Raw genomic sequence first — 18,503 nt, 5'->3', positions numbered from 1 at the left:
GACAGATACCTAGATTGGTTGACAAGAAGTTAAGTTAAGAAAGCCGTCAAACAGGAGGCTGATAAACGGATAAACAGACAGACTGACAGACAGGGAAGCAGACAGAGACAATCAAACAAAATTATCCATGTGCTCTCAATCAGATTTTGGCTATCATAACAGTTATGTGGATAAAGAACATGAAAGAGACAGAGAAAAACACAGAGAGATGCATGCACACACAACCCTTCCTCACACACGCACAAAGTTGTACACACTGCACACAAAGAAACACACAGAGAGCCACATTACACAATATATATAGTATCTTACTGCAATAAACGTAAACACATTAACAACCAACTTCCTCAGATGAAACCATGCAAATAAACATAAGAAAAAGAACGTCCACTACTCCACTAAAAACAAAAAAAGAACAGATCCAAACGAATGACTGCACATTTTAACAAAGACAAGACATCAGCTTGGTTGAGTTTAAGATGACTGAGCAACCTGCGGCTCTGTGCAGTAACTGAATGATGCTAAGGCACTGGACTTTCAATCTGAAGGTCCTGAGTTCAATCCCTAGCATCAGCGCCTGCTGGATTCAGAAAAATTTCTGATCTTTTAGGTCAACATATGTACAGACCTGCAAGTGTTTTAATCCACTCCATGTGTTTGCACACACAAAAGATCACATACACTGGCTGAAGACCCTACAATTCTGATAATAATGTCAATGTTTCATGAGTTAGGGAAACACAAATATACCCAGCATGCACATCCCTAAAAGTGGGGCACAACAACGAAAATTCCAACACAACATTCAAACATACCTAGTATAAAAATATCATAAATAATGCTTTAATATTGTTATGCAAACGGCAAAGGTTGAAGGGATGTTAATTTTCTCATCACGAAAAACTGAACATTTAAAGTCATCAATACGTCACTTATAAATCATTCCATAAATATCAATATTAAATCCAAATACAATAGCTTTCATGATTCTGACTAAGAGGGGAAAAAACTGCACTTTTTTGTTTTTGTTTTTTTGTTGTTGTTTTTTTTTTTGCACTCACTCAAAAATGATAACTAAGAGTATTGAACAAGTTATACATAAACGATATGAGGATTTTAAACAATTCAGAGAACTTTTTTAAAAATCAGAACAAACTTTTTCATGTTCAGTGAATGTTAAATAATCATACCAAAACCAAAATTACAACACAAAAGTGCAATCATCAAACAGTGTTCACAGCTGTGACTATAAGAAAGAAAACAAACCAAAAACAAACCAAAAAAAAGAAGTCACTTCAAATCCGGTCCATTTGAGAACACAGCCAGACTTGCACAGTAAACAGTGAGATGGTGCATTCACCGCATATAATTACACACGTGTGTACCTTGGATTGTGTAGTTTTCGGCCCAGAAAAAGCCATGGCCAACTGCGTTACAGTGAATGACAAATAAAAGCTCTGAAAACTGCAGTGATATCTAAGACTAAAATGCTTATATTCATCTCAGTCTCTATCACAATTAGTTTCTTTCTAAGACAAGTAGGTGTATAAAGTACTTGGAAAACAGTGCAAATCAAAACAGTAACTAAGAAAGATTATAATGATTGTAACAGTATTAACTCTCTCCATACAAACGGCGAAAGAGACGACGTCAACAGCGTTTCACCCCAATTACCATCATCAAAATATTGCAAGCGGAAGGCTCTTATACTGAAGAGGTGAATGTTGACAAAGAATACCACAATTCTGACGACGGAAGCTAAAGTTTGGGTCATTCAGACACCCACTGGACATCCGAGGGGTCTGTGTAGAGGAGAAGAGAGGACTGGCCGTACTGAGTGAGTTAATCCTCACCTTTATCTACCTTTTCTACTTTCTAGGACCAGCAGCTATAAAATGCTTTGAGGATGATAATAATGGTTATGATACTGTGGTGGAAGACTGGAGGAACTGTGCAAATGACTGATGTCAGAGATGGCTGATCAAAGCAATGGACAAAACGAAATGTTTTGTGTTGTTTGAAAACCAGAACTATAAGCGTACAAAATAAAATAAAATAAAATAAGATAAATAAATAGATAAATAAATAAATAATAATAGAATTTTAAAAATTCAAACAGTTCTATAACATACTGTATGAGGTACATAGAGGGATGAACAGAAGGCAGAGTGACAAATACAAACAATTCAGACAATATGAATAAACGATGATTAAAAAAATGAATAATAATAACTGCTTTTATATAATGTATCAACAGTTCAAAAGCATGCTGTTAAGCAATACAAATCAACTATAATATATAAAAAAATAAAATTTAAAAAAACCTGCCTTTATATCATGTACCAAGAGTACTCTTAAACGTGCGGTGAAGATTTTATAAAAGTATATATTAAACTACAAATCACTATTTCCACTATACCGATATACATAGAAATGCTCAGAAAGCAACAATGAAAGCATAGTAACTATAGACAACTGAAAAAAAAAGTGCATGAATAATATAAGGCATGTCCCTTGAATATGTGTGTGTGTGTGTGTGTGTGTGTGTGCGCGCACGTGCGCACGTGTGTATATGTGTTGTGAGCATGTGTTTGTGATTTTAAGAATGCATAAACATTGACACTATGCTGTGTGAGAGTGCATCCAGATATATAAATGAACGCACACAGCCAAGCATACATAAGCAATGGTCAAAAAGCATAAGGTATATTATAATCACGCATGACATACTTCAGCTTATATCTCATACCACAATACATGCTTTATCCGAATCAGAATCTATCTAGCATTTATCTAGATCAGAATGCATCTAGTCACAATCGGAATATGGGCTTTGTTGAGCAGAGAAATGGTGTAAACCACAAACACAAATACATTAACTGATTCCAAAAGCTGCCCTACATTGCAAACCCTCTCACCTTTGGGGGTCATGGATCGCTCCCGAGAAATAGGTCGCCGACCGCCGGTGGGCGTGATCGGAGGCAGAGGGGTCTTTGACCTCTGCATCTCAATGAACATGTTCCATCGCAGCTCCTCCTGACCTTTGGCCTTGACCTTTTCCAGGCATTCGATGAGGTACTGGACGTGGTCCGTCGGTCGATGGAACATCAGGCCGGTCATCAGGCACTGACATGACACGATACGACACGACATGAAATCACATGACATGACAACAAAATTGTTAAGCCGTATCAATACGCTGTAATGAATAATAACTTTATTCCATAATGCATTGACATCATCTTAAAAGCATGCTGTCAGACAATATGAATAAACGATGATTAAAAAAATTAATAATAATAACTGTTTTTATATAATGTATCAACAGTTCAAAAGCATGCTGTTAAGCAATACAAATCAACTATAATATATAAAAAAATAAAATTTAAAAAAACCTGCCTTTATATCATGTACCAAGAGTACTCTTAAACATGCGGTGAAGATTTTATAAAAGTATATATTAAACTACAAATCACTATTTCAAAAAAAAATGTGCAAACTCATGTTGTACATAGAGAGACACAAATGTGAGTGGGTGGCACGAATCACTTCTGTGTCAGGCTCTGTAACCAATACATGGGCTGCATAAGTTCTGTTGTCAACATCATCTTTGGCAGCGGCCAGCTCATGGGGTAACTGTCGTTGCAGGGACCTGATGGTGGTCTCCACTCTGGAGGGGATGCTCACTCCATGACTAATTCATCATCATCAGTTGGGGGTTTAGTGGGTGGAGTCCTGTACACTGAATCAGAACAGGCACCCACTGAACACCCCTGAAGGGACTCAGCAGCGGCGGTGCAGGGCCTCCTCTGGTGTGTGGCCACCTGGTGACCAAACACTGACAGCTCCCTGAGAACTGCTTCAGTTTCAGTTTCTCAAAGAGGCGTCAGTGTGTTCAGACACACACTGGTCACACCACATCTGCTTGGCAGACACCTGACCTGCAGCATAACCCAATGCTCTTGGTATTCAGGTATTGGGCAAAACTCTGAAGACAAATCCATGGATTCTAGTGGGTATGTGTGTTCATGCACGTGACTGAATTTGTTTGTTTTGGTTTTTTTTGTTTTTTGTTTTTGCTTTGCTTTTTGTACGCCTATAGTTGATTTCATTATTTTTTTTGTACACCTATAGTTGACTTCATCAAGTTTTTGCGCCTTATGCATATTATTATTAGTAGTAGTAATTCTTTTTTTTATGTATTTATCTTCTTCTTTTTTCTTTTTTTTTTCTTTTTTTTCTTCTCAAGGCCTGACTAAGCGCGTTGGGTTACGCTGCTGGTCAGGCATCTGCTTGGCAGATGTGGTGTAGCGTATATGGATTTGTCCGAACGCAGTGACGCCTCCTTGAGCTACTGAAACTGAAACTGAAACTGACTGAAGCCTGATTGAATGACCCAGAAAATGAATGATAAGGGCCTACAGAGAGCTGTCATTTGGCTCTTACCCAGTCAGACAACCTGCTGTGCAAATGATTCCATGTTGATATAATGATATCATATGGATACTTATATATAGCACCTATCTCCGGCCGGAGACCAAGCTCCAAGCGCTTTACAAACACGGAGTCATTTGCACAACAGGCTGCCTGCCTGGGTAGAGCCCACTGACACCTCCCACTGGGCATTTATCATTCATTTCCTGTGTCGTTCAGTCAGGTGTGTGTGTGTGTGTGTGTGTGTGTGTGTGTGTTTGCAAGCATGGTTGTTCTTCTTTATCCATTGTACATCATTTCACATGGGGTTTCTTAGACAGGTGTGTGCATTTGTGTTTGGTAGTTTGGCTGCTAAGAGGTAACTATGTTAGTATATAAGTTTTTATTCTGGGGAATTTCAGTCATTGGTATGTTCTGTTAGTGTAAGAAACTGAATATATAAAGGGCTCTTTGTATTTTTCTCCATTACAAGACCAGTTCAGATTCCTTGACTTCACTATTTTGGGTGAGTAAACCAATATGTTGTAATGTAGTGTGCACAACAATCCTTTACTGATGTTAAAGGCAGTAACTGGTTTTGGTAATACTTCTTGTCTGAAGCAGTAGGCAGTCTGTTATAATCATAATTACAATCATTTTTAGTTGTTTACACTGAGATTTTTAAGTTTAACTTTTTTTAGATGTTGCAAGATAAAAGTAAACAAATGATGTACATATGAAACTGGATAATCAATGGTGTGATGCACGGTTTCTGCAACAGTTTGGATTAGTAACTGGATTGCTAATATTCTCTTGTGGTAGTAATGGATTATTTCATGCATATATATTCTGAGAAACTCTTTGGTTAAGATGTTTAAAACAGAAAAAAATTCTGTTGTCCATGTCAGTATGGTCTGACCAACACTGAAATGAGAACTTGGTAGTGCACTAACTGAAAAGAGTCAATGCTTATGCTGTCGTCTCTCTCATTCTCTCTCGCCTTGACTACTGTAACTCTCTATTGTCTGGTTTGCCTGCTTCATCCATTCAGTCCCTTCAGCGCATACAAAACTCTGCTGCCCGACTCGTCCTCAGAAAGAAAAGGTCTGAGCACATCACTCCTCTTTTGCAACATCTCCACTGGCTCCCTGTCTCACACCGAATAAAGTACAAGATCAGCACTCTATGTTGTGGATGCGTTCACAAAGCTGCCCCTTCCTGTCTCTGCGGCTGCCTTCGCCTCTGCACTCCATCTCGCTCACTGCGGTCGGCTTCGGGTCCACTCTGTTTGCGCATGCCTGGATTTGGACACTCGACTGTTGGCCGCCGTTCTTTCTCTGTCTCTGGACCCTGCGATTGGAGTGAGCTTCCTTTTTCGCTTCGTCGGGTCTCCACGCTCAGCTCTTTTGGGTCTGGCCTTGAAGCCCACCTCTACCCAAAATAGCCTCCCTTGCCTGCCCTTCCTTGTCTTTAGTTTCTACAGTTTTAGAGTTATGCATGCGTGTGAATGACTGGTGCGAAAACGCTTTGATTTGTCTCTGCACAAGATTCAGCGCGATATAAATACCATTATTATTATTATTATTATTATTATTTTCAGTCTAACTGAAGCAATATGTTTTCTGTTTACTGATCAATATTGAAACATTTCACAATGTCATGCACATTCAAGCATGAAGACAAACATTATTTTAATGGAACAAAATATATTAACTTCTCTCACAAGCTGGACATTGGTGTTTAATTCCACAACAGGACCGATGTTGACATTTGTGGGGCTATGTTTGCAAATTATTCAGAAACTGTTAAAATACCAGCTTTCTGGTTACAGATTAAATGGAAAAACAACAACATAGCTTTCTATTTAGTTTTTTAGTTTGGTACAGTGTATTTTTTTCCTAACCAGTCAACCATATCATTTCAGTGGCATTACTCTCATGCTATCCAAACTGGCACCCCAATGCATATACCCACCGACACCCACGTTTATTGTATCATATTACTCTTTTGTCATAACAGATTTCTCTGTGTGAAACTCGAAGCTGCTCTCCCCATGGATACTGTGACACAACAGTACAGCACAACCCTTTTTTTCTCTGCACTCAAGTGCATTTGTTTTCCTATGAAAGTGAATTTTTTTCTACAGAATTTTGACAGGGACAAACTTTTTGTTGCCATGGGTTCTTTTATAAGCACAGTTTACCATATCATTCAAATGAGTCCTAGTGCCAGTAGTCCTCAGGGAACAATCAATGATGGGTCATCATGAGGCTGCACACAGGATGGAGACTCTCAACTCTGCTGAGTCATACAGTGATGCTCAGTGGTGCCTGTTCTGATTCAACATATTTGATATGGATACTTATATAATGTCTATCCTTGGTCAGAGACCAACCTCTAAGCACTTTACAAACTCGGTGTCATTTGCACAACAGGCTGTCTAACTGGGTAGAGCTGACAGATGGCTGCCACTGGGCTCTCATCATTCATTTCCTGTGTCATTCAATATGATTTCAGGCACACACACATACACATTCAGACAGACATGTAACATTTTACATGTATGACCTTTTTGTTTATTTACACCACCATGCAGGCAGCCATACTCTGTTTTCGGGGGTGTGCATGCTGGGTATGTTCTTGTTTCCATAACCCACCAAACACTGACATGGATTACAGGATCTTTAGCATGCACATTTGATCTTCTGCATGTGTACACATACACATGAAGGGGGTTCAGACATTAGCAGGTCTGCACATATGCTGACCTGGGAGATAGGAAAAATTTCCACCCTTTACCCACCAAGCGCTGTTACCAAGACTCAAACCCGGGACCCTCTATCAGATTGAGAAAGTCCAATGCTTTAACCATTCAGCTATTGTGCCTGTCAAACAGCTTGCAAGACACCACCCACAAGGACCCCGACTGACAACAGTAACCACGGAGTTGCAGAGCCAGAGTGAACATCCATCTGAAATCAATACAGCAACCATATCTCTCAAATACAAGTCAGTGAATCTTTGACACCAAAGACCATGACAATAACTCTGGCTTGGAAATGGAAGGGAAACTGAAACTAGGTCACCATGAGATCACGGCATATAGGCCACATAGTGCCCAAACCCTTTTTGTGGGCATGCAGCAGATTACACCTATCAAAGATCCTATGATCTATACTAACAGTTTGGTGGATCATGAAAAACCCTTCATGACAAAGAAATTATGAAGGCAAAGAACAAAGCAGATAATGTGGATATAGATACACTGATGTGTTATAATACCACAAATAATCAAGAACTTAGCACAGAATGTATGAAGCTGTGCAGGTCAGCAACTTCATAAGTGACGATAATGTGTTATCAAAAGCTGCAGGTGTGAAGAGCACCTCTAATTTCTGCCACACCGGTCCTCCCTACCCCTACCCCTACCCCCACCCCGACCACGCCCGATTTACACTCATCTCACCACCTTGAAACTCCTCCAATGCTAACTATAAACATTTTATGATATCCTTTAAGTAAACATCCAAAACTCTTAGGTGGGTATAATGATAAGAATAATGACCATAATGGGGGTGTATGGGTAGCGACGAGAAGTTGGCTGTCCCCCTGTGGGGTCTTCAATCATCTTCCATTCCAGCTTCTTTACCTACCTCAAACAAGCCTGGTATATTCCGCTTGGACAAGTACGTCTTTGCATCGTTCGACGACATCTTGCCGCTGTTACAGCGGATGAACTGGACCCTTTCGGAATTTATTTTGTCGGTTGATTAAAACCTCCTCATACGAAATGTCCACAAACACACGACGATATTTCCCCCCCTTGTATCTAGGGACAACAATTGTGCGGGTACGTGCCGGATATGATGTCATTAAATTATATACTCTCTAACACGAGCAAAACCAAAAGCATTGGTTTTCGTATGCAATTCACTGTTTTCCCGATTTGTAACAGCTAGAACAAATATTAAACAATATATTGTGGCAGCATTTTCACCCTAAAAATCGGAATATTCCATTTCAGTCACTTCCTTAAAGTTTTCATTTGTGACTGCTGAAATTGAACTTTCGATTTCAAGTCGCACTGTCAAAGTGATAGCTTGGCTGATCTTTATCGCCTATAAAGATGGCATTGTACATGAAGAAAGATCAATTATCCACCCACTGATCTCGTATTACATATAACAAAAGACATAATTAGCTGTTAAGCAACACCATTTCACACTTAAGAAGTGAAACTCCACTTTGTTGGGTCAACTTCCGCTGCTGCAAAGGCTGTTGGGAAAGCTAAAATGGCAGGGTTGCAACAAGCAGCGGTATCCCAAACAGTGTTCGTTCTTGTCCTGTTATGTTCTGCTTTGATTAGCTGCAGATCCGAGGTATATTTACCATTTATTATAGATATAACATTGTTCCTCTATTTTTCATAACCGCTTGGACTAGTTTCTTTAAAATCAAATTACTTTGGCGTCCGAACCCGGTACTGACAGAACACAATGTGAAAGCAGACGATTCCCAAGAGGCAAACGATTCTATCTTCTGCTGCTTTTCTTTTTTCTTTTCTTTTTTTCTTTTTTTTCCGTGTTTTTTTTTTACTCTGCATGGAGAAGGTATAGAACCAATTTTGTCAGTTTAGTCACTAGATCTACGTACCAGTGTATGAATTTTATTGTGATGTTTTTGTATCATTTAGGCTAAAGATTAATGTCCATAAATAATACTCAGTACCAGGAAGCCACAGCACCTCACCTCCTTCCTCCTCACACACACACACACACACACACACACACACATGCACACACACACACACACACACACACACTCATACATACACACCACACTCACACACACACTCATTCACATACACACGCTCATGTGCGGGTACACATGCGTGTGTGCACACACACACACACGCACACACACATATACACACATGCTTAGTGCTTAGTCAGTGACCAAGGATATGCACTGTACAAGCATCCATATCAATCAATCAATCGATGGTTCAAAGAGATGGGAAGGAAATCAATGAAGTGATGAAATTAACATTGGAACAAAGAGATCGAAAGGGGAGAAAATTCCATCTGATACATGTTTTTTGGTTTCCATGCCAACAAGGTATTTTGCTGCATTGGTTGACAGGATCAGGTGGAGGAGTTCTTTAAGAGCGGACACACCAACAACTGGGCCGTCCTGGTAGACACCTCTCGCTTCTGGTTCAACTACCGTCATGTGGCCAACGTCTTGTCCATCTACCGCAGTGTCAAGCGTCTGGGTATTCCAGACAGGTACATTGTATTGCACTGTGTTTATATTGTATTACTCATTTGTCATATAACAGATTTCACTGTGTGAAATTTGGGCTACTCTCCACCTGGGAGAGATCATTGCTACAATGAGAGGGCCAACCTGAGCAGATTTTTTTACTTTTTTTTTCTTTTTTCTTTTTTAGAGGGTGAAGGGGGTGGGGGGAGGGAAAGGTGGTTATTAATTTTGGGTCATGGTAGCTATTACAGGGTGTTATACTCTTTGTGTTTCTTTGGTTTTGTTAGGCGGTGGTGGTATATGTTTTTGTTTGTTTTGGTTTTTTGTTGACGTGGTTGCTTTTACTGAATGGTGTGTCCTTTGGCTTTGGATACTTGTTTTTTGTTGTTGTTTTTTTTTTCTTTGCTTTTCTAACTAATGCTAGTCAAAGCAATCTATGATTAAAACTTGTGTTTGTGTGTGTCCATGTCAGAGAGAAAGAGATGGCTGAAGTTGGCATGTATTTTGTGTATCATCTGAATTCTTTCAAGTTGAACATTTCTTTTTACGGTTTGTTTTTCTTTTTCTTTTTTCAGCCATATAATATTGATGGTAGCTGATGACATGGCCTGCAATGCCCGTAATCCTCGCCCAGGTATGCTTCTAGAATAGAATAAGTTTTAATGAAAACGTGTCTATGCACTATCTTATTCTGTCTCACTTGATAACAGCAGTGCAAGAAAGAACAATCCTACTAGGAGATATCCTGGGTATGTAGCCTGTGTTTGTGTATGTGTAGTAGTATGAATCTGTATAGGTGTGTGTGCGTGCACATGTGTGTACATGTGTGTGTGTTGTTTTTATTGTGTGTGCATTTTTATTTTTCATTATGTTGAATTTTTCACCATGATGTCTCAGTACACTGTTTGTGTTTGTTTTTTTGAGTATTGATGAATTTATGGAGTATGTGTTGTGTTTGTGCAGCGACGGTGTTCAACAATGCTAATCAGCATATCAACGTTTATGGAGATGATGTGGAAGTGGATTACAGGGGTTATGAGGTAATCATCGTCTTTTTGCCTTAAATTTTTTGTTTGTCTCTTTTTTTTTAGTCTCCAGTTTTTGTTAGTAATGTGTACTGTATGTGTGTGTGTGTGCGAGAGATAGAGAATGGTTACAGCTGAGAGAGAGACTGTGTGTATGTGTATGTGTGTGTGTTACATCAGTGGTTGATCAGATGTGGTTTGGTCACTCGTTTCATATTTCATTATAGCAATGGTAGCAAGCAATTTGGTTCTGCACCTTTTTTGTTTATTCATTTGCATGTTGTGTCGGTGACCATAAAGATTTGTCTGCTTGGCTTAAGTGATGATAGTTCAGGATAGGAAAAAAGTGCAGCTGAAGAACTGATAAATGAGGCACTTACCTGATTGAGCTCTGCGCCCAAGGATTGCTCCGGCATCAATGTTTGTCACATTAAAATGGTTTTCATGTACCTACATATGCTTGAACCACAAAGTAAGAGAACTAACTTCTACAGTTTTTCTGGATGTGTCCAGACATAATTTTGGAAGAGAAACAGTATATTTCCTGCATTTTTTTCTGCATACGTATGGCATAGAAGCCTGTTGAATCTATTGTCTCCCCAGGGTTGAATGGATTAGACATTAAAAAAAATTTTTAAAGAATGGATAATGATGTAGCCGCCACTGTAACTATGAAATTTATTGCAAGAAACAAAGCTGTCAAGAGGCATCTCATACCTCTTGTATGATTGAAGATGGGAGTCGCAGATCTTTAACATCAACTCGTTCAGCCCAGAGCCTGAGCAGTGCCCTGTCATTTCATTAAAATGGTGTACACATTCTTACAGATATATATATTGGGTGTCCCAAAAAAAGTGAACCGCTTTTTGACAAGTATTTTCTCAGTAATAGAGAAGCCGAATTCTTTGGAGGAGGCTACACCAGAATTCATCAAGAAGGATGAATGGCCTCCACAACGTCCTAACTGTAACCCAGTGGATTATGCCATATAAAGTTTACCGTGGAGTGAGAGACAAATTGACCGAGCAGGCGTTAAAGGACAGGATAATTGTGTCATGGGAGGAGATATCAGTGGAAGAAATACGTAAAAGCATTTCTGCTTGGAAGAAACGGCTTCGTTTAGTCGTGGAGGAAGATGGAGGCCACATTGAGCATAAACTGAAATAAGTCAGTTTTCCTCTGATATTGGATTTTTTGACATGCTGTTTTGAATTTGACAATACTCGCATAATTTGCGTCCAAACTTCTAGATATTTTGCAGACGTGTTGATGATACCCTAAGGTTACTGTGTGAAAATTTTCCATGAATTTGGTTTCTCTATCACTGAGAAAATACTTGTCAAAAAACGGTTCACTTTTTTGGGGACACTCGATATATATATATATATAGAGAGAGAGAGACAGAGACATACATACATACATACATACATACATATATACATACACACACACACACACACACACACACACACACCACAAAAAAGGGAGCTAATTCTACAGTACTTCCTGTTCTGTCCCCACTTGTCAGTTTGGAGAAAAAAACCCAGTCAATTTCAGGGGGTTTGGGGGTTGTTGTTTTTGTATCAGTATGACAGGGGAACCTGCTGCGGAGGCTGTAAACTCCCTGGGATTGAATGAACTTAAAAGAAAAAAAAACAACATGATGATGAAGACTAACCTTTGTTCAGGTGACGGTGGAGAACTTCATCCGTGTGTTGACGGGCCGCCTGCCCCCCAGCACCCCTCGCTCCAAGCGTCTGCTGTCGGACGAGAGGAGTAATGTGCTGGTCTACATGACAGGTAGGAACCATTGGATTGGCTGGTGCTTGTCATTGTATAGTGCCGTAGGAGTAATGTGCTGGTCTACATGACAGGTAGGAACTATTGGATTGGCTGGTGCTTGTCATTGTATAGTGCCGTAGGAGTAATGTGCTGGTCTACATGACAGGTAGGAACCATTGGATTGGCTGGTGCTTGTCATTGTATAGTGCCGTAGGAGTAATGTGCTGGTCTACATGACAGGTAGGAACCACTGGATTGGCTGGTGCTTGTCATTGTATAGTGCCACAGGCCAACTGTTTTGATGGGTCAGTATTTGTCATAGATTTAACTGTGTCCTCTCTCTCTCTCTCTTTGTTTTTTTCTGTTCATATTCTTCTTACCTTTTGTTTTCTTTTCATGCAAAGATTTGTTTGAAAGAGAGAGTGTGTTGTGTGTGTGTGTGTGTGTGTGTGTGTTTCTTTCTCTGTCTCTCCATCTCTCTTCCTCTCCCCCTCCCTGTATCTCTCTGTATCTCTCGATACTTGTGTGTAGTAAACATGAAAGCATGTGTTGGTTGTGAAAATGGATGTAGAAATGAAATTTACTTCCACATGTACTTCTTTGTTTTCATTTATTTATTATTAAATAAAGCACTGCATGTATACATGCATATGCTTACGAACACCTGACTGAAAAACAAAAAACACTGTATATTTCTGTGATGGGTGTGAATGTGTTTGACCTTTGGCACTTTTTGGTTAAGTATGCCTGTTATTAATCATAATTTGGTGTAATTCATTTTAGTTTGTTTGTTTGTTTTTCTAGCAAAAAAAAATTGATGCAGTGTTCAACATCAGACTCAGAGGCATGCCCTATGTTTATGTGCATGAATACAAACTGCCCTTGTGCCTAATTTTCTTTGTCCAGGTATTTTTATTTTCCTCTTCAGGTTCTGTTGGATCAGTAATGAACAGAATTGTCAGCTCTGATATGGGCATTTGTGGCCAGCTGGACAACAAGCAACAGTGATAAATAGATTCATAAACAGATGAATAAATGAATGAAAAGTAAATAGATTAATAAATGTCCTGAGATAAATATATAAATGATAATAAGTTAATCAATTAATAAATGTCCTTTTCAGGTCATGGGGGGGACGGATTCCTCAAGTTCCAAGACGCAGAAGAGGTGTCCAATGTGGAGCTGGCCGACGCCTTTGAGCAGATGTGGCAAAAACGCAGGTATGATATGATATGATATGATATGGTTTTCTCTATGATTGACACCTGTCATATTATGTTACCTGTATGTAATGTTACAGGTACCACAAGCTGTTCTCAATGACTGATATGTCACAGTGTGCAACGTGTATGTGATGTGACAGGTACCATGAACTTTTCTTTATGACTGACATCTGTCATAGTGTGTTACAAGTATATTGACAAGACAGCATGAGCCGTTCTTTATGATTGAGAACTATTACACTGTGTTTCCTGTATGTGATGTGACGGGTACCATGAGCAGTTCTTTATGATTGACACCTGTCAGTGTGTTACCTGAATGTAATGTTACACGTACCATGAGCTATAACTGACACCTGTCACTGTGTGTCACCTGAATGTGATGTTACACGTACCATGAGCTATGATTGACACCTGTCAGTGTGTCACCTGAATGTAATGTTACACATACCATGAGCTATGACTGGCACCTGTCACTGTGTGTTACCTGAATGTAATGTTACACGTACCATGAGCTATGACTGACACCTGTCAGTGTGTCACCTGAATGTAATGTTACACATACCATGAGCTATGACTGGCACCTGTCACTGTGTGTTACCTGAATGTAATGTTACACGTAGCATGAGCTATGACTGACACCTGTCAGTGTGTGTTACCTGAATGTAATGTTACACGTACCATGAGCTATGACTGACGCCTGTCACTGTGTGTTACCTGAATGTAATGTTACATGTACCATGAGCTATGACTGACGCCTGTCACTGTGTGTTACCTGAATGTAATGTTACATGTACCATGAGCTATGACTGACACCTGTCACTGTGTGTCACCTGAATGTAATGTTACACGTACCATGAGCTATGACTGACACCTGTCAGTGTGTTACCTGAATGTAATGTTACACGCACCTTGAGCTATGACTGACACCTGTCAGTGTGTTACCTGAATGTAATGTTACACGTACCATGAGCTATGATTGACACCTGTCACTGTGTGTTACCTGAATGTAATGTTACACGTACCATGAGCTATGACTGACACCTGTCACTGTGTGTTACCTGAATGTAATGTTACACGTACCATGAGCTATGATTGACACCTGTCACTGTGTGTCACCTGAATGTAATGTTACACGTACCATGAGCTATGATTGACACCTGTCAGTGTGTGTTACCTGAATGTAATGTTACACGCACCATAAGCTATGACTGACACCTGTCACTGTGTGTTACCTGAATGTAATGTTACACGTACCATGAGCTATGACTGACACCTGTCACTGTGTGTTACCTGAATGTAATGTTACATGTACCATGAGCTATGACTGACACCTTTCACTGTGTGTTACCTGTGTGTGATGTGACAGATTTCATCAGCTGTTCTCTATGATTGACAACTATTACACTGTGTTTCCTGTATGTGATGTGACAGGTACCATGAGCTGTTCTTTATGATTGACACCTGTCAGTGTGTTACCTGAATGTAATGTTACACATACCATGAGCTATGATTGACACCTGTCACTGTGTTACCTGCCTCAATTTTGCACAGAGAAATCTGCTGTGACAGAGTGTGTAGTACAGTGCTATACAATGTGTTCTGTGGCAGGTACCATGAGCTGTTCTTCATGATTGACACCTGTCAGGCAGAGTCCATGTTCCAGAAGTTCTATTCCCCCAACATCCTGGCTGTGGCCAGCAGCCGAGTTGGGGAAGACTCTTTGTCGGTGAGTCTGGGTCGAGGGGGTGGCGGGAGTGTGTGGGGGTGGAGGGGTCAGGGGTGGGGGTGCATGGGTGTTGGGGGGGTTGTATATGTATGGGGGCTGGGAGGGTGTGAGTTAGGATCTGTGTGTATGGGGGGAGGGAGGGGGGGTGGCTGTCTGTCTGTGTGTGATACATATGAACAGAAAGTGATGTATGTGAACTATGTGTGTCAACAGCAAGTGATGTGTGTGAGCAGTGTGTGTCAGCAGCAAGTGATGTGTGTGAACGATGTGTGTCAACAGCAATGTGATATGTGTGAGCAGTGTGTGTCAACAGCAAGTGATGTGTGTGAGCAGTGTGTGTCAGCAGCAAGTGATGTGTGTGAACGATGTGTGTCAACAGCAAGTGATGTGTGTGTGAGTGATATGTGTCAACAGCGAGCGATGTATGTGAACAGCAAGCAATGTATGTCAATGGCAAGCAGTGTATGTCAACAGCAAGCAGTTTGTGTCAACAGCAAGCAATGCGTGTGAACAGAAAGTGATGGGTGTGTGTCAGTGGCAGCAATGTATGTCGACAGCAAGCAGTGTTTGTGTGCAGCATCATGTGGACCCTGCCCTGGGTGTGTACGTGATTGATCGCTACACCTATCACGCCCTGGAGTTCCTGGAAGGCGTGCGGCCAGGAAGCACCAAGACCATGGGACAGTTTGTAAGTCCTCTCTTTCTGTCTCTCTTTGTTAGTTTCTCTCTGTCCCTTTCTCTCTCTCTCTCTCTCTCTCTCTGTCTCTCTCCCTCTCTGTCAGTGTCATCAGAAATATGTATAAAAAGAATTATAAAAAAAGAAGAAAAAAAAGAAAAACATGATGTTTGTCTATGCATATATAAAGACTTTTTTTTTTTAATCTCATTTATAAATATGTGTGATACAACCCCACACCCCTCAAAAAAAAAAAAATAATAATAATAAAATAATGACCAACGCACCTGTCCGTGAATTTTCACCCCTGAGCCTGATTGGTTCCATACCTGTCAGCGAACTGTCACCCCCTGAACCTGATTGGTTCCATACCTGTCAGCGAACTTTCACCCCCTGAACCTGAATGGTTCCATACCTGTCAGCGAACTTTCACCCCCTGAACCTGATTGGTTCCATACCTGTCAGCGAACTTTCACCCCCTGAACCTGATTGGTTCCATACCTGTCAGCGAACTTTCACCCCCTGAACCTGATTGGTTCCATACCTGTCAGCGAACTTTCACCCCCTGAATCTGATTGGTTCCATACCTGTCAGCGAACTTTCACCCCCTTAATCTGATTGGTTCCCCAGCTGAACGTGTGTCCCCGGAGCCAGTGCATCTCCACGGTCAGCAAGCGGACAGACCTGTTTCAGCGTGACCCGGACAAGGTGCTGCTGACGGATTTCTTTGGCAGCGTGCACAATGTGGAACTGGTTCAGGACGTCATCCGCCTGGCAAACCTGTCTGCGGAATCACCTCCCCTGTCTTCATCGTCGTCTTCATGTTTGTGAGTGGTGGTGATGGTTTTTTTGTGTGTGTGTGAATGGGTGTGGTTGTGGGTTAGTGAGTGTGTGTGGGTGTGTGTCTGTGGAATCACTTCTTCTGTCCTTGCTATGTGTTTGTGTGTACATATGAGTGTGTTTGTATATGTATCTGTGAATGTGTGTGTGTACATGCATGTGTGCGTTAGTGTGTGATTGGGTGTGGGTGTGTGTGTGTGCATTTTGGGTGTGGGTGTGTGTGTGTGCATTTTACCGGACAACAAGGCACATTTACGTCAGGGGGGCAAAGGGGAGGTTACCTACTTTAACACATGTTAAAGATCCTGTAATCCATGTCAGCATTCACTGGGTTATTGAAACAATAACCTACCCAGCATGCAGGACCCTAAAAACGGAGTATGGCTGCCTACATGGCAGGGTGAAAACAGTCAAACACATAAGAACCCACTTGTCGTACATACGAGTGAACGTGGGAGATGCAGTTTTCCATTACAAATGGGGGACTGCCATGAACATTATACAGCTGGGTTCAGACATTGTCCTCGATACAGTTCTTACTTTGATCAGCATTTTGACAGATTTTAAATATACATCATGTTGCACTCTTGTGTATGTGCATGCATGCTATGGGTTCATAAGCTAGCAGTGATTAGGCGCATCATACTCTGTAAGAGCTCACTGGTAAAGTTAAGGAAAAAAGATTCACCTTTTAGTCTGTAAAATGCAGTATGTTTGCATGACAGCATGTGAGAATATGAGTGTGTGAATGTGTGAATCAGAATCAGAATCAACTTTAAAAATCAGTTAAACCTAAACAAGGTTTACAAGACATGTATGCAAAGTTACATGTACCACACACAAAAAGCTAAATTGTGTGTGTGTGTGTGTGTGTGTGTGTGTGTGTGTGTGTGTACTAATGCATGTCTGTCTCAGACTGTATTGTCGTTCTGTATTTTTCCCAGGAAAGAGGAGTGTGGTGCGGCCTCAGGAAAACAGACGCTGCAGTATGCTGACCAGTTTCCATTGCCTGTGTGATTCTGCTTTGGAGTGTGTGGAAAGCAATGTGTAAACAGCATTTATTACTGCTGTTTGTGTGGGTGTGTGAGAGAGAGAGTGAGAGAGAGCAAGAAAGACTGTGTGCGTGTATATGTGTATATGCATGAGTGTTATGTGAGTGTGTGTGTACTTGTGTGAATGAGTGTTTGTGTGTGTGTTTGTGTTGGTGGTGTGTCCATTGAGATCGATGATGACCATCATTGTCATCCAGCTGGGGGAGGGTGGTGGTGGGGTGGGGGGGAGGATGCTCATGAATCTATCTGTGAATGCGCAGATGGCTGAATAGTCCAATTGCGCACGCAATGTTCGCTGACAGTTGGGGCAGACAAAGACAGGCATACCATTGTCAGGGAGCTTGTTTGCCCGTGACTTTCTGGCCTGCCTCTTCTGAACAGCTGCAGCAGTCCTGTTGGCCTCGCACAACTTGGCACCTTTGTGCACAGCAGCGCGCTATTTGTCACGGTCCACTGCAGATTCCTCCCAGGAGTCAGGGTTGATATCAAACGCTTTCAGAG

General features: G+C 40.9%; 2 protein-coding genes across 2 annotated transcripts in view; one reads left to right on the top strand and one right to left on the bottom strand.

The window, feature by feature from the left end:
- LOC143276128 (uncharacterized) overlaps positions 1-8,249 on the bottom strand; it is a 216,782-nt gene extending 208,533 nt beyond the window's left edge. The window contains exons 1-2 of the mRNA XM_076580537.1: positions 8,067-8,249; positions 2,919-3,126 (exon numbers count right to left, since the gene is read on the bottom strand). Coding sequence (XP_076436652.1) covers positions 2,919-3,126; positions 8,067-8,126 — 268 coding nt within the window. The 5' untranslated portion in view covers positions 8,127-8,249. The remainder of the gene's footprint in view (positions 1-2,918; positions 3,127-8,066) is intronic.
- Positions 8,250-8,698: 449 nt separating this feature from the next.
- On the top strand, positions 8,699-18,151 carry LOC143276129 (GPI-anchor transamidase-like). Its single transcript, XM_076580538.1, has 10 exons — positions 8,699-8,792; positions 9,556-9,701; positions 10,254-10,312; positions 10,642-10,718; positions 12,392-12,503; positions 13,609-13,705; positions 15,317-15,434; positions 16,012-16,122; positions 16,741-16,937; positions 17,895-18,151. The coding sequence occupies exons 1-10, from the start codon at positions 8,706-8,708 to the stop codon at positions 17,965-17,967; spliced, it is 1,077 nt and encodes a 358-aa protein (XP_076436653.1). The 5' UTR covers positions 8,699-8,705; the 3' UTR covers positions 17,968-18,151.
- The last annotated feature ends 352 nt before the right edge of the window (positions 18,152-18,503 follow it).

This window comes from Babylonia areolata, chromosome 31, assembly GCF_041734735.1.
Source record: "Babylonia areolata isolate BAREFJ2019XMU chromosome 31, ASM4173473v1, whole genome shotgun sequence".
NCBI lineage: Eukaryota > Metazoa > Mollusca > Gastropoda > Neogastropoda > Buccinidae > Babylonia > Babylonia areolata.
This window is presented reverse-complemented; position numbering and strand designations above follow the sequence as displayed.

Coding starts and splice junctions, on each gene's coding strand:
- LOC143276129 (XM_076580538.1), top strand. CDS start 8,706: ATGGCAGGGTTGCAACAAGCAGCGGTATCCCAAACAGTGTTCGTTCTT. Junction 13,706..15,316: donor CAGATGTGGCAAAAACGCAG/GTATGATATGAT, acceptor GTTCTGTGGCAG/GTACCATGAGCTGTTCTTCA. Junction 15,435..16,011: donor TTGGGGAAGACTCTTTGTCG/GTGAGTCTGGGT, acceptor GTTTGTGTGCAG/CATCATGTGGACCCTGCCCT.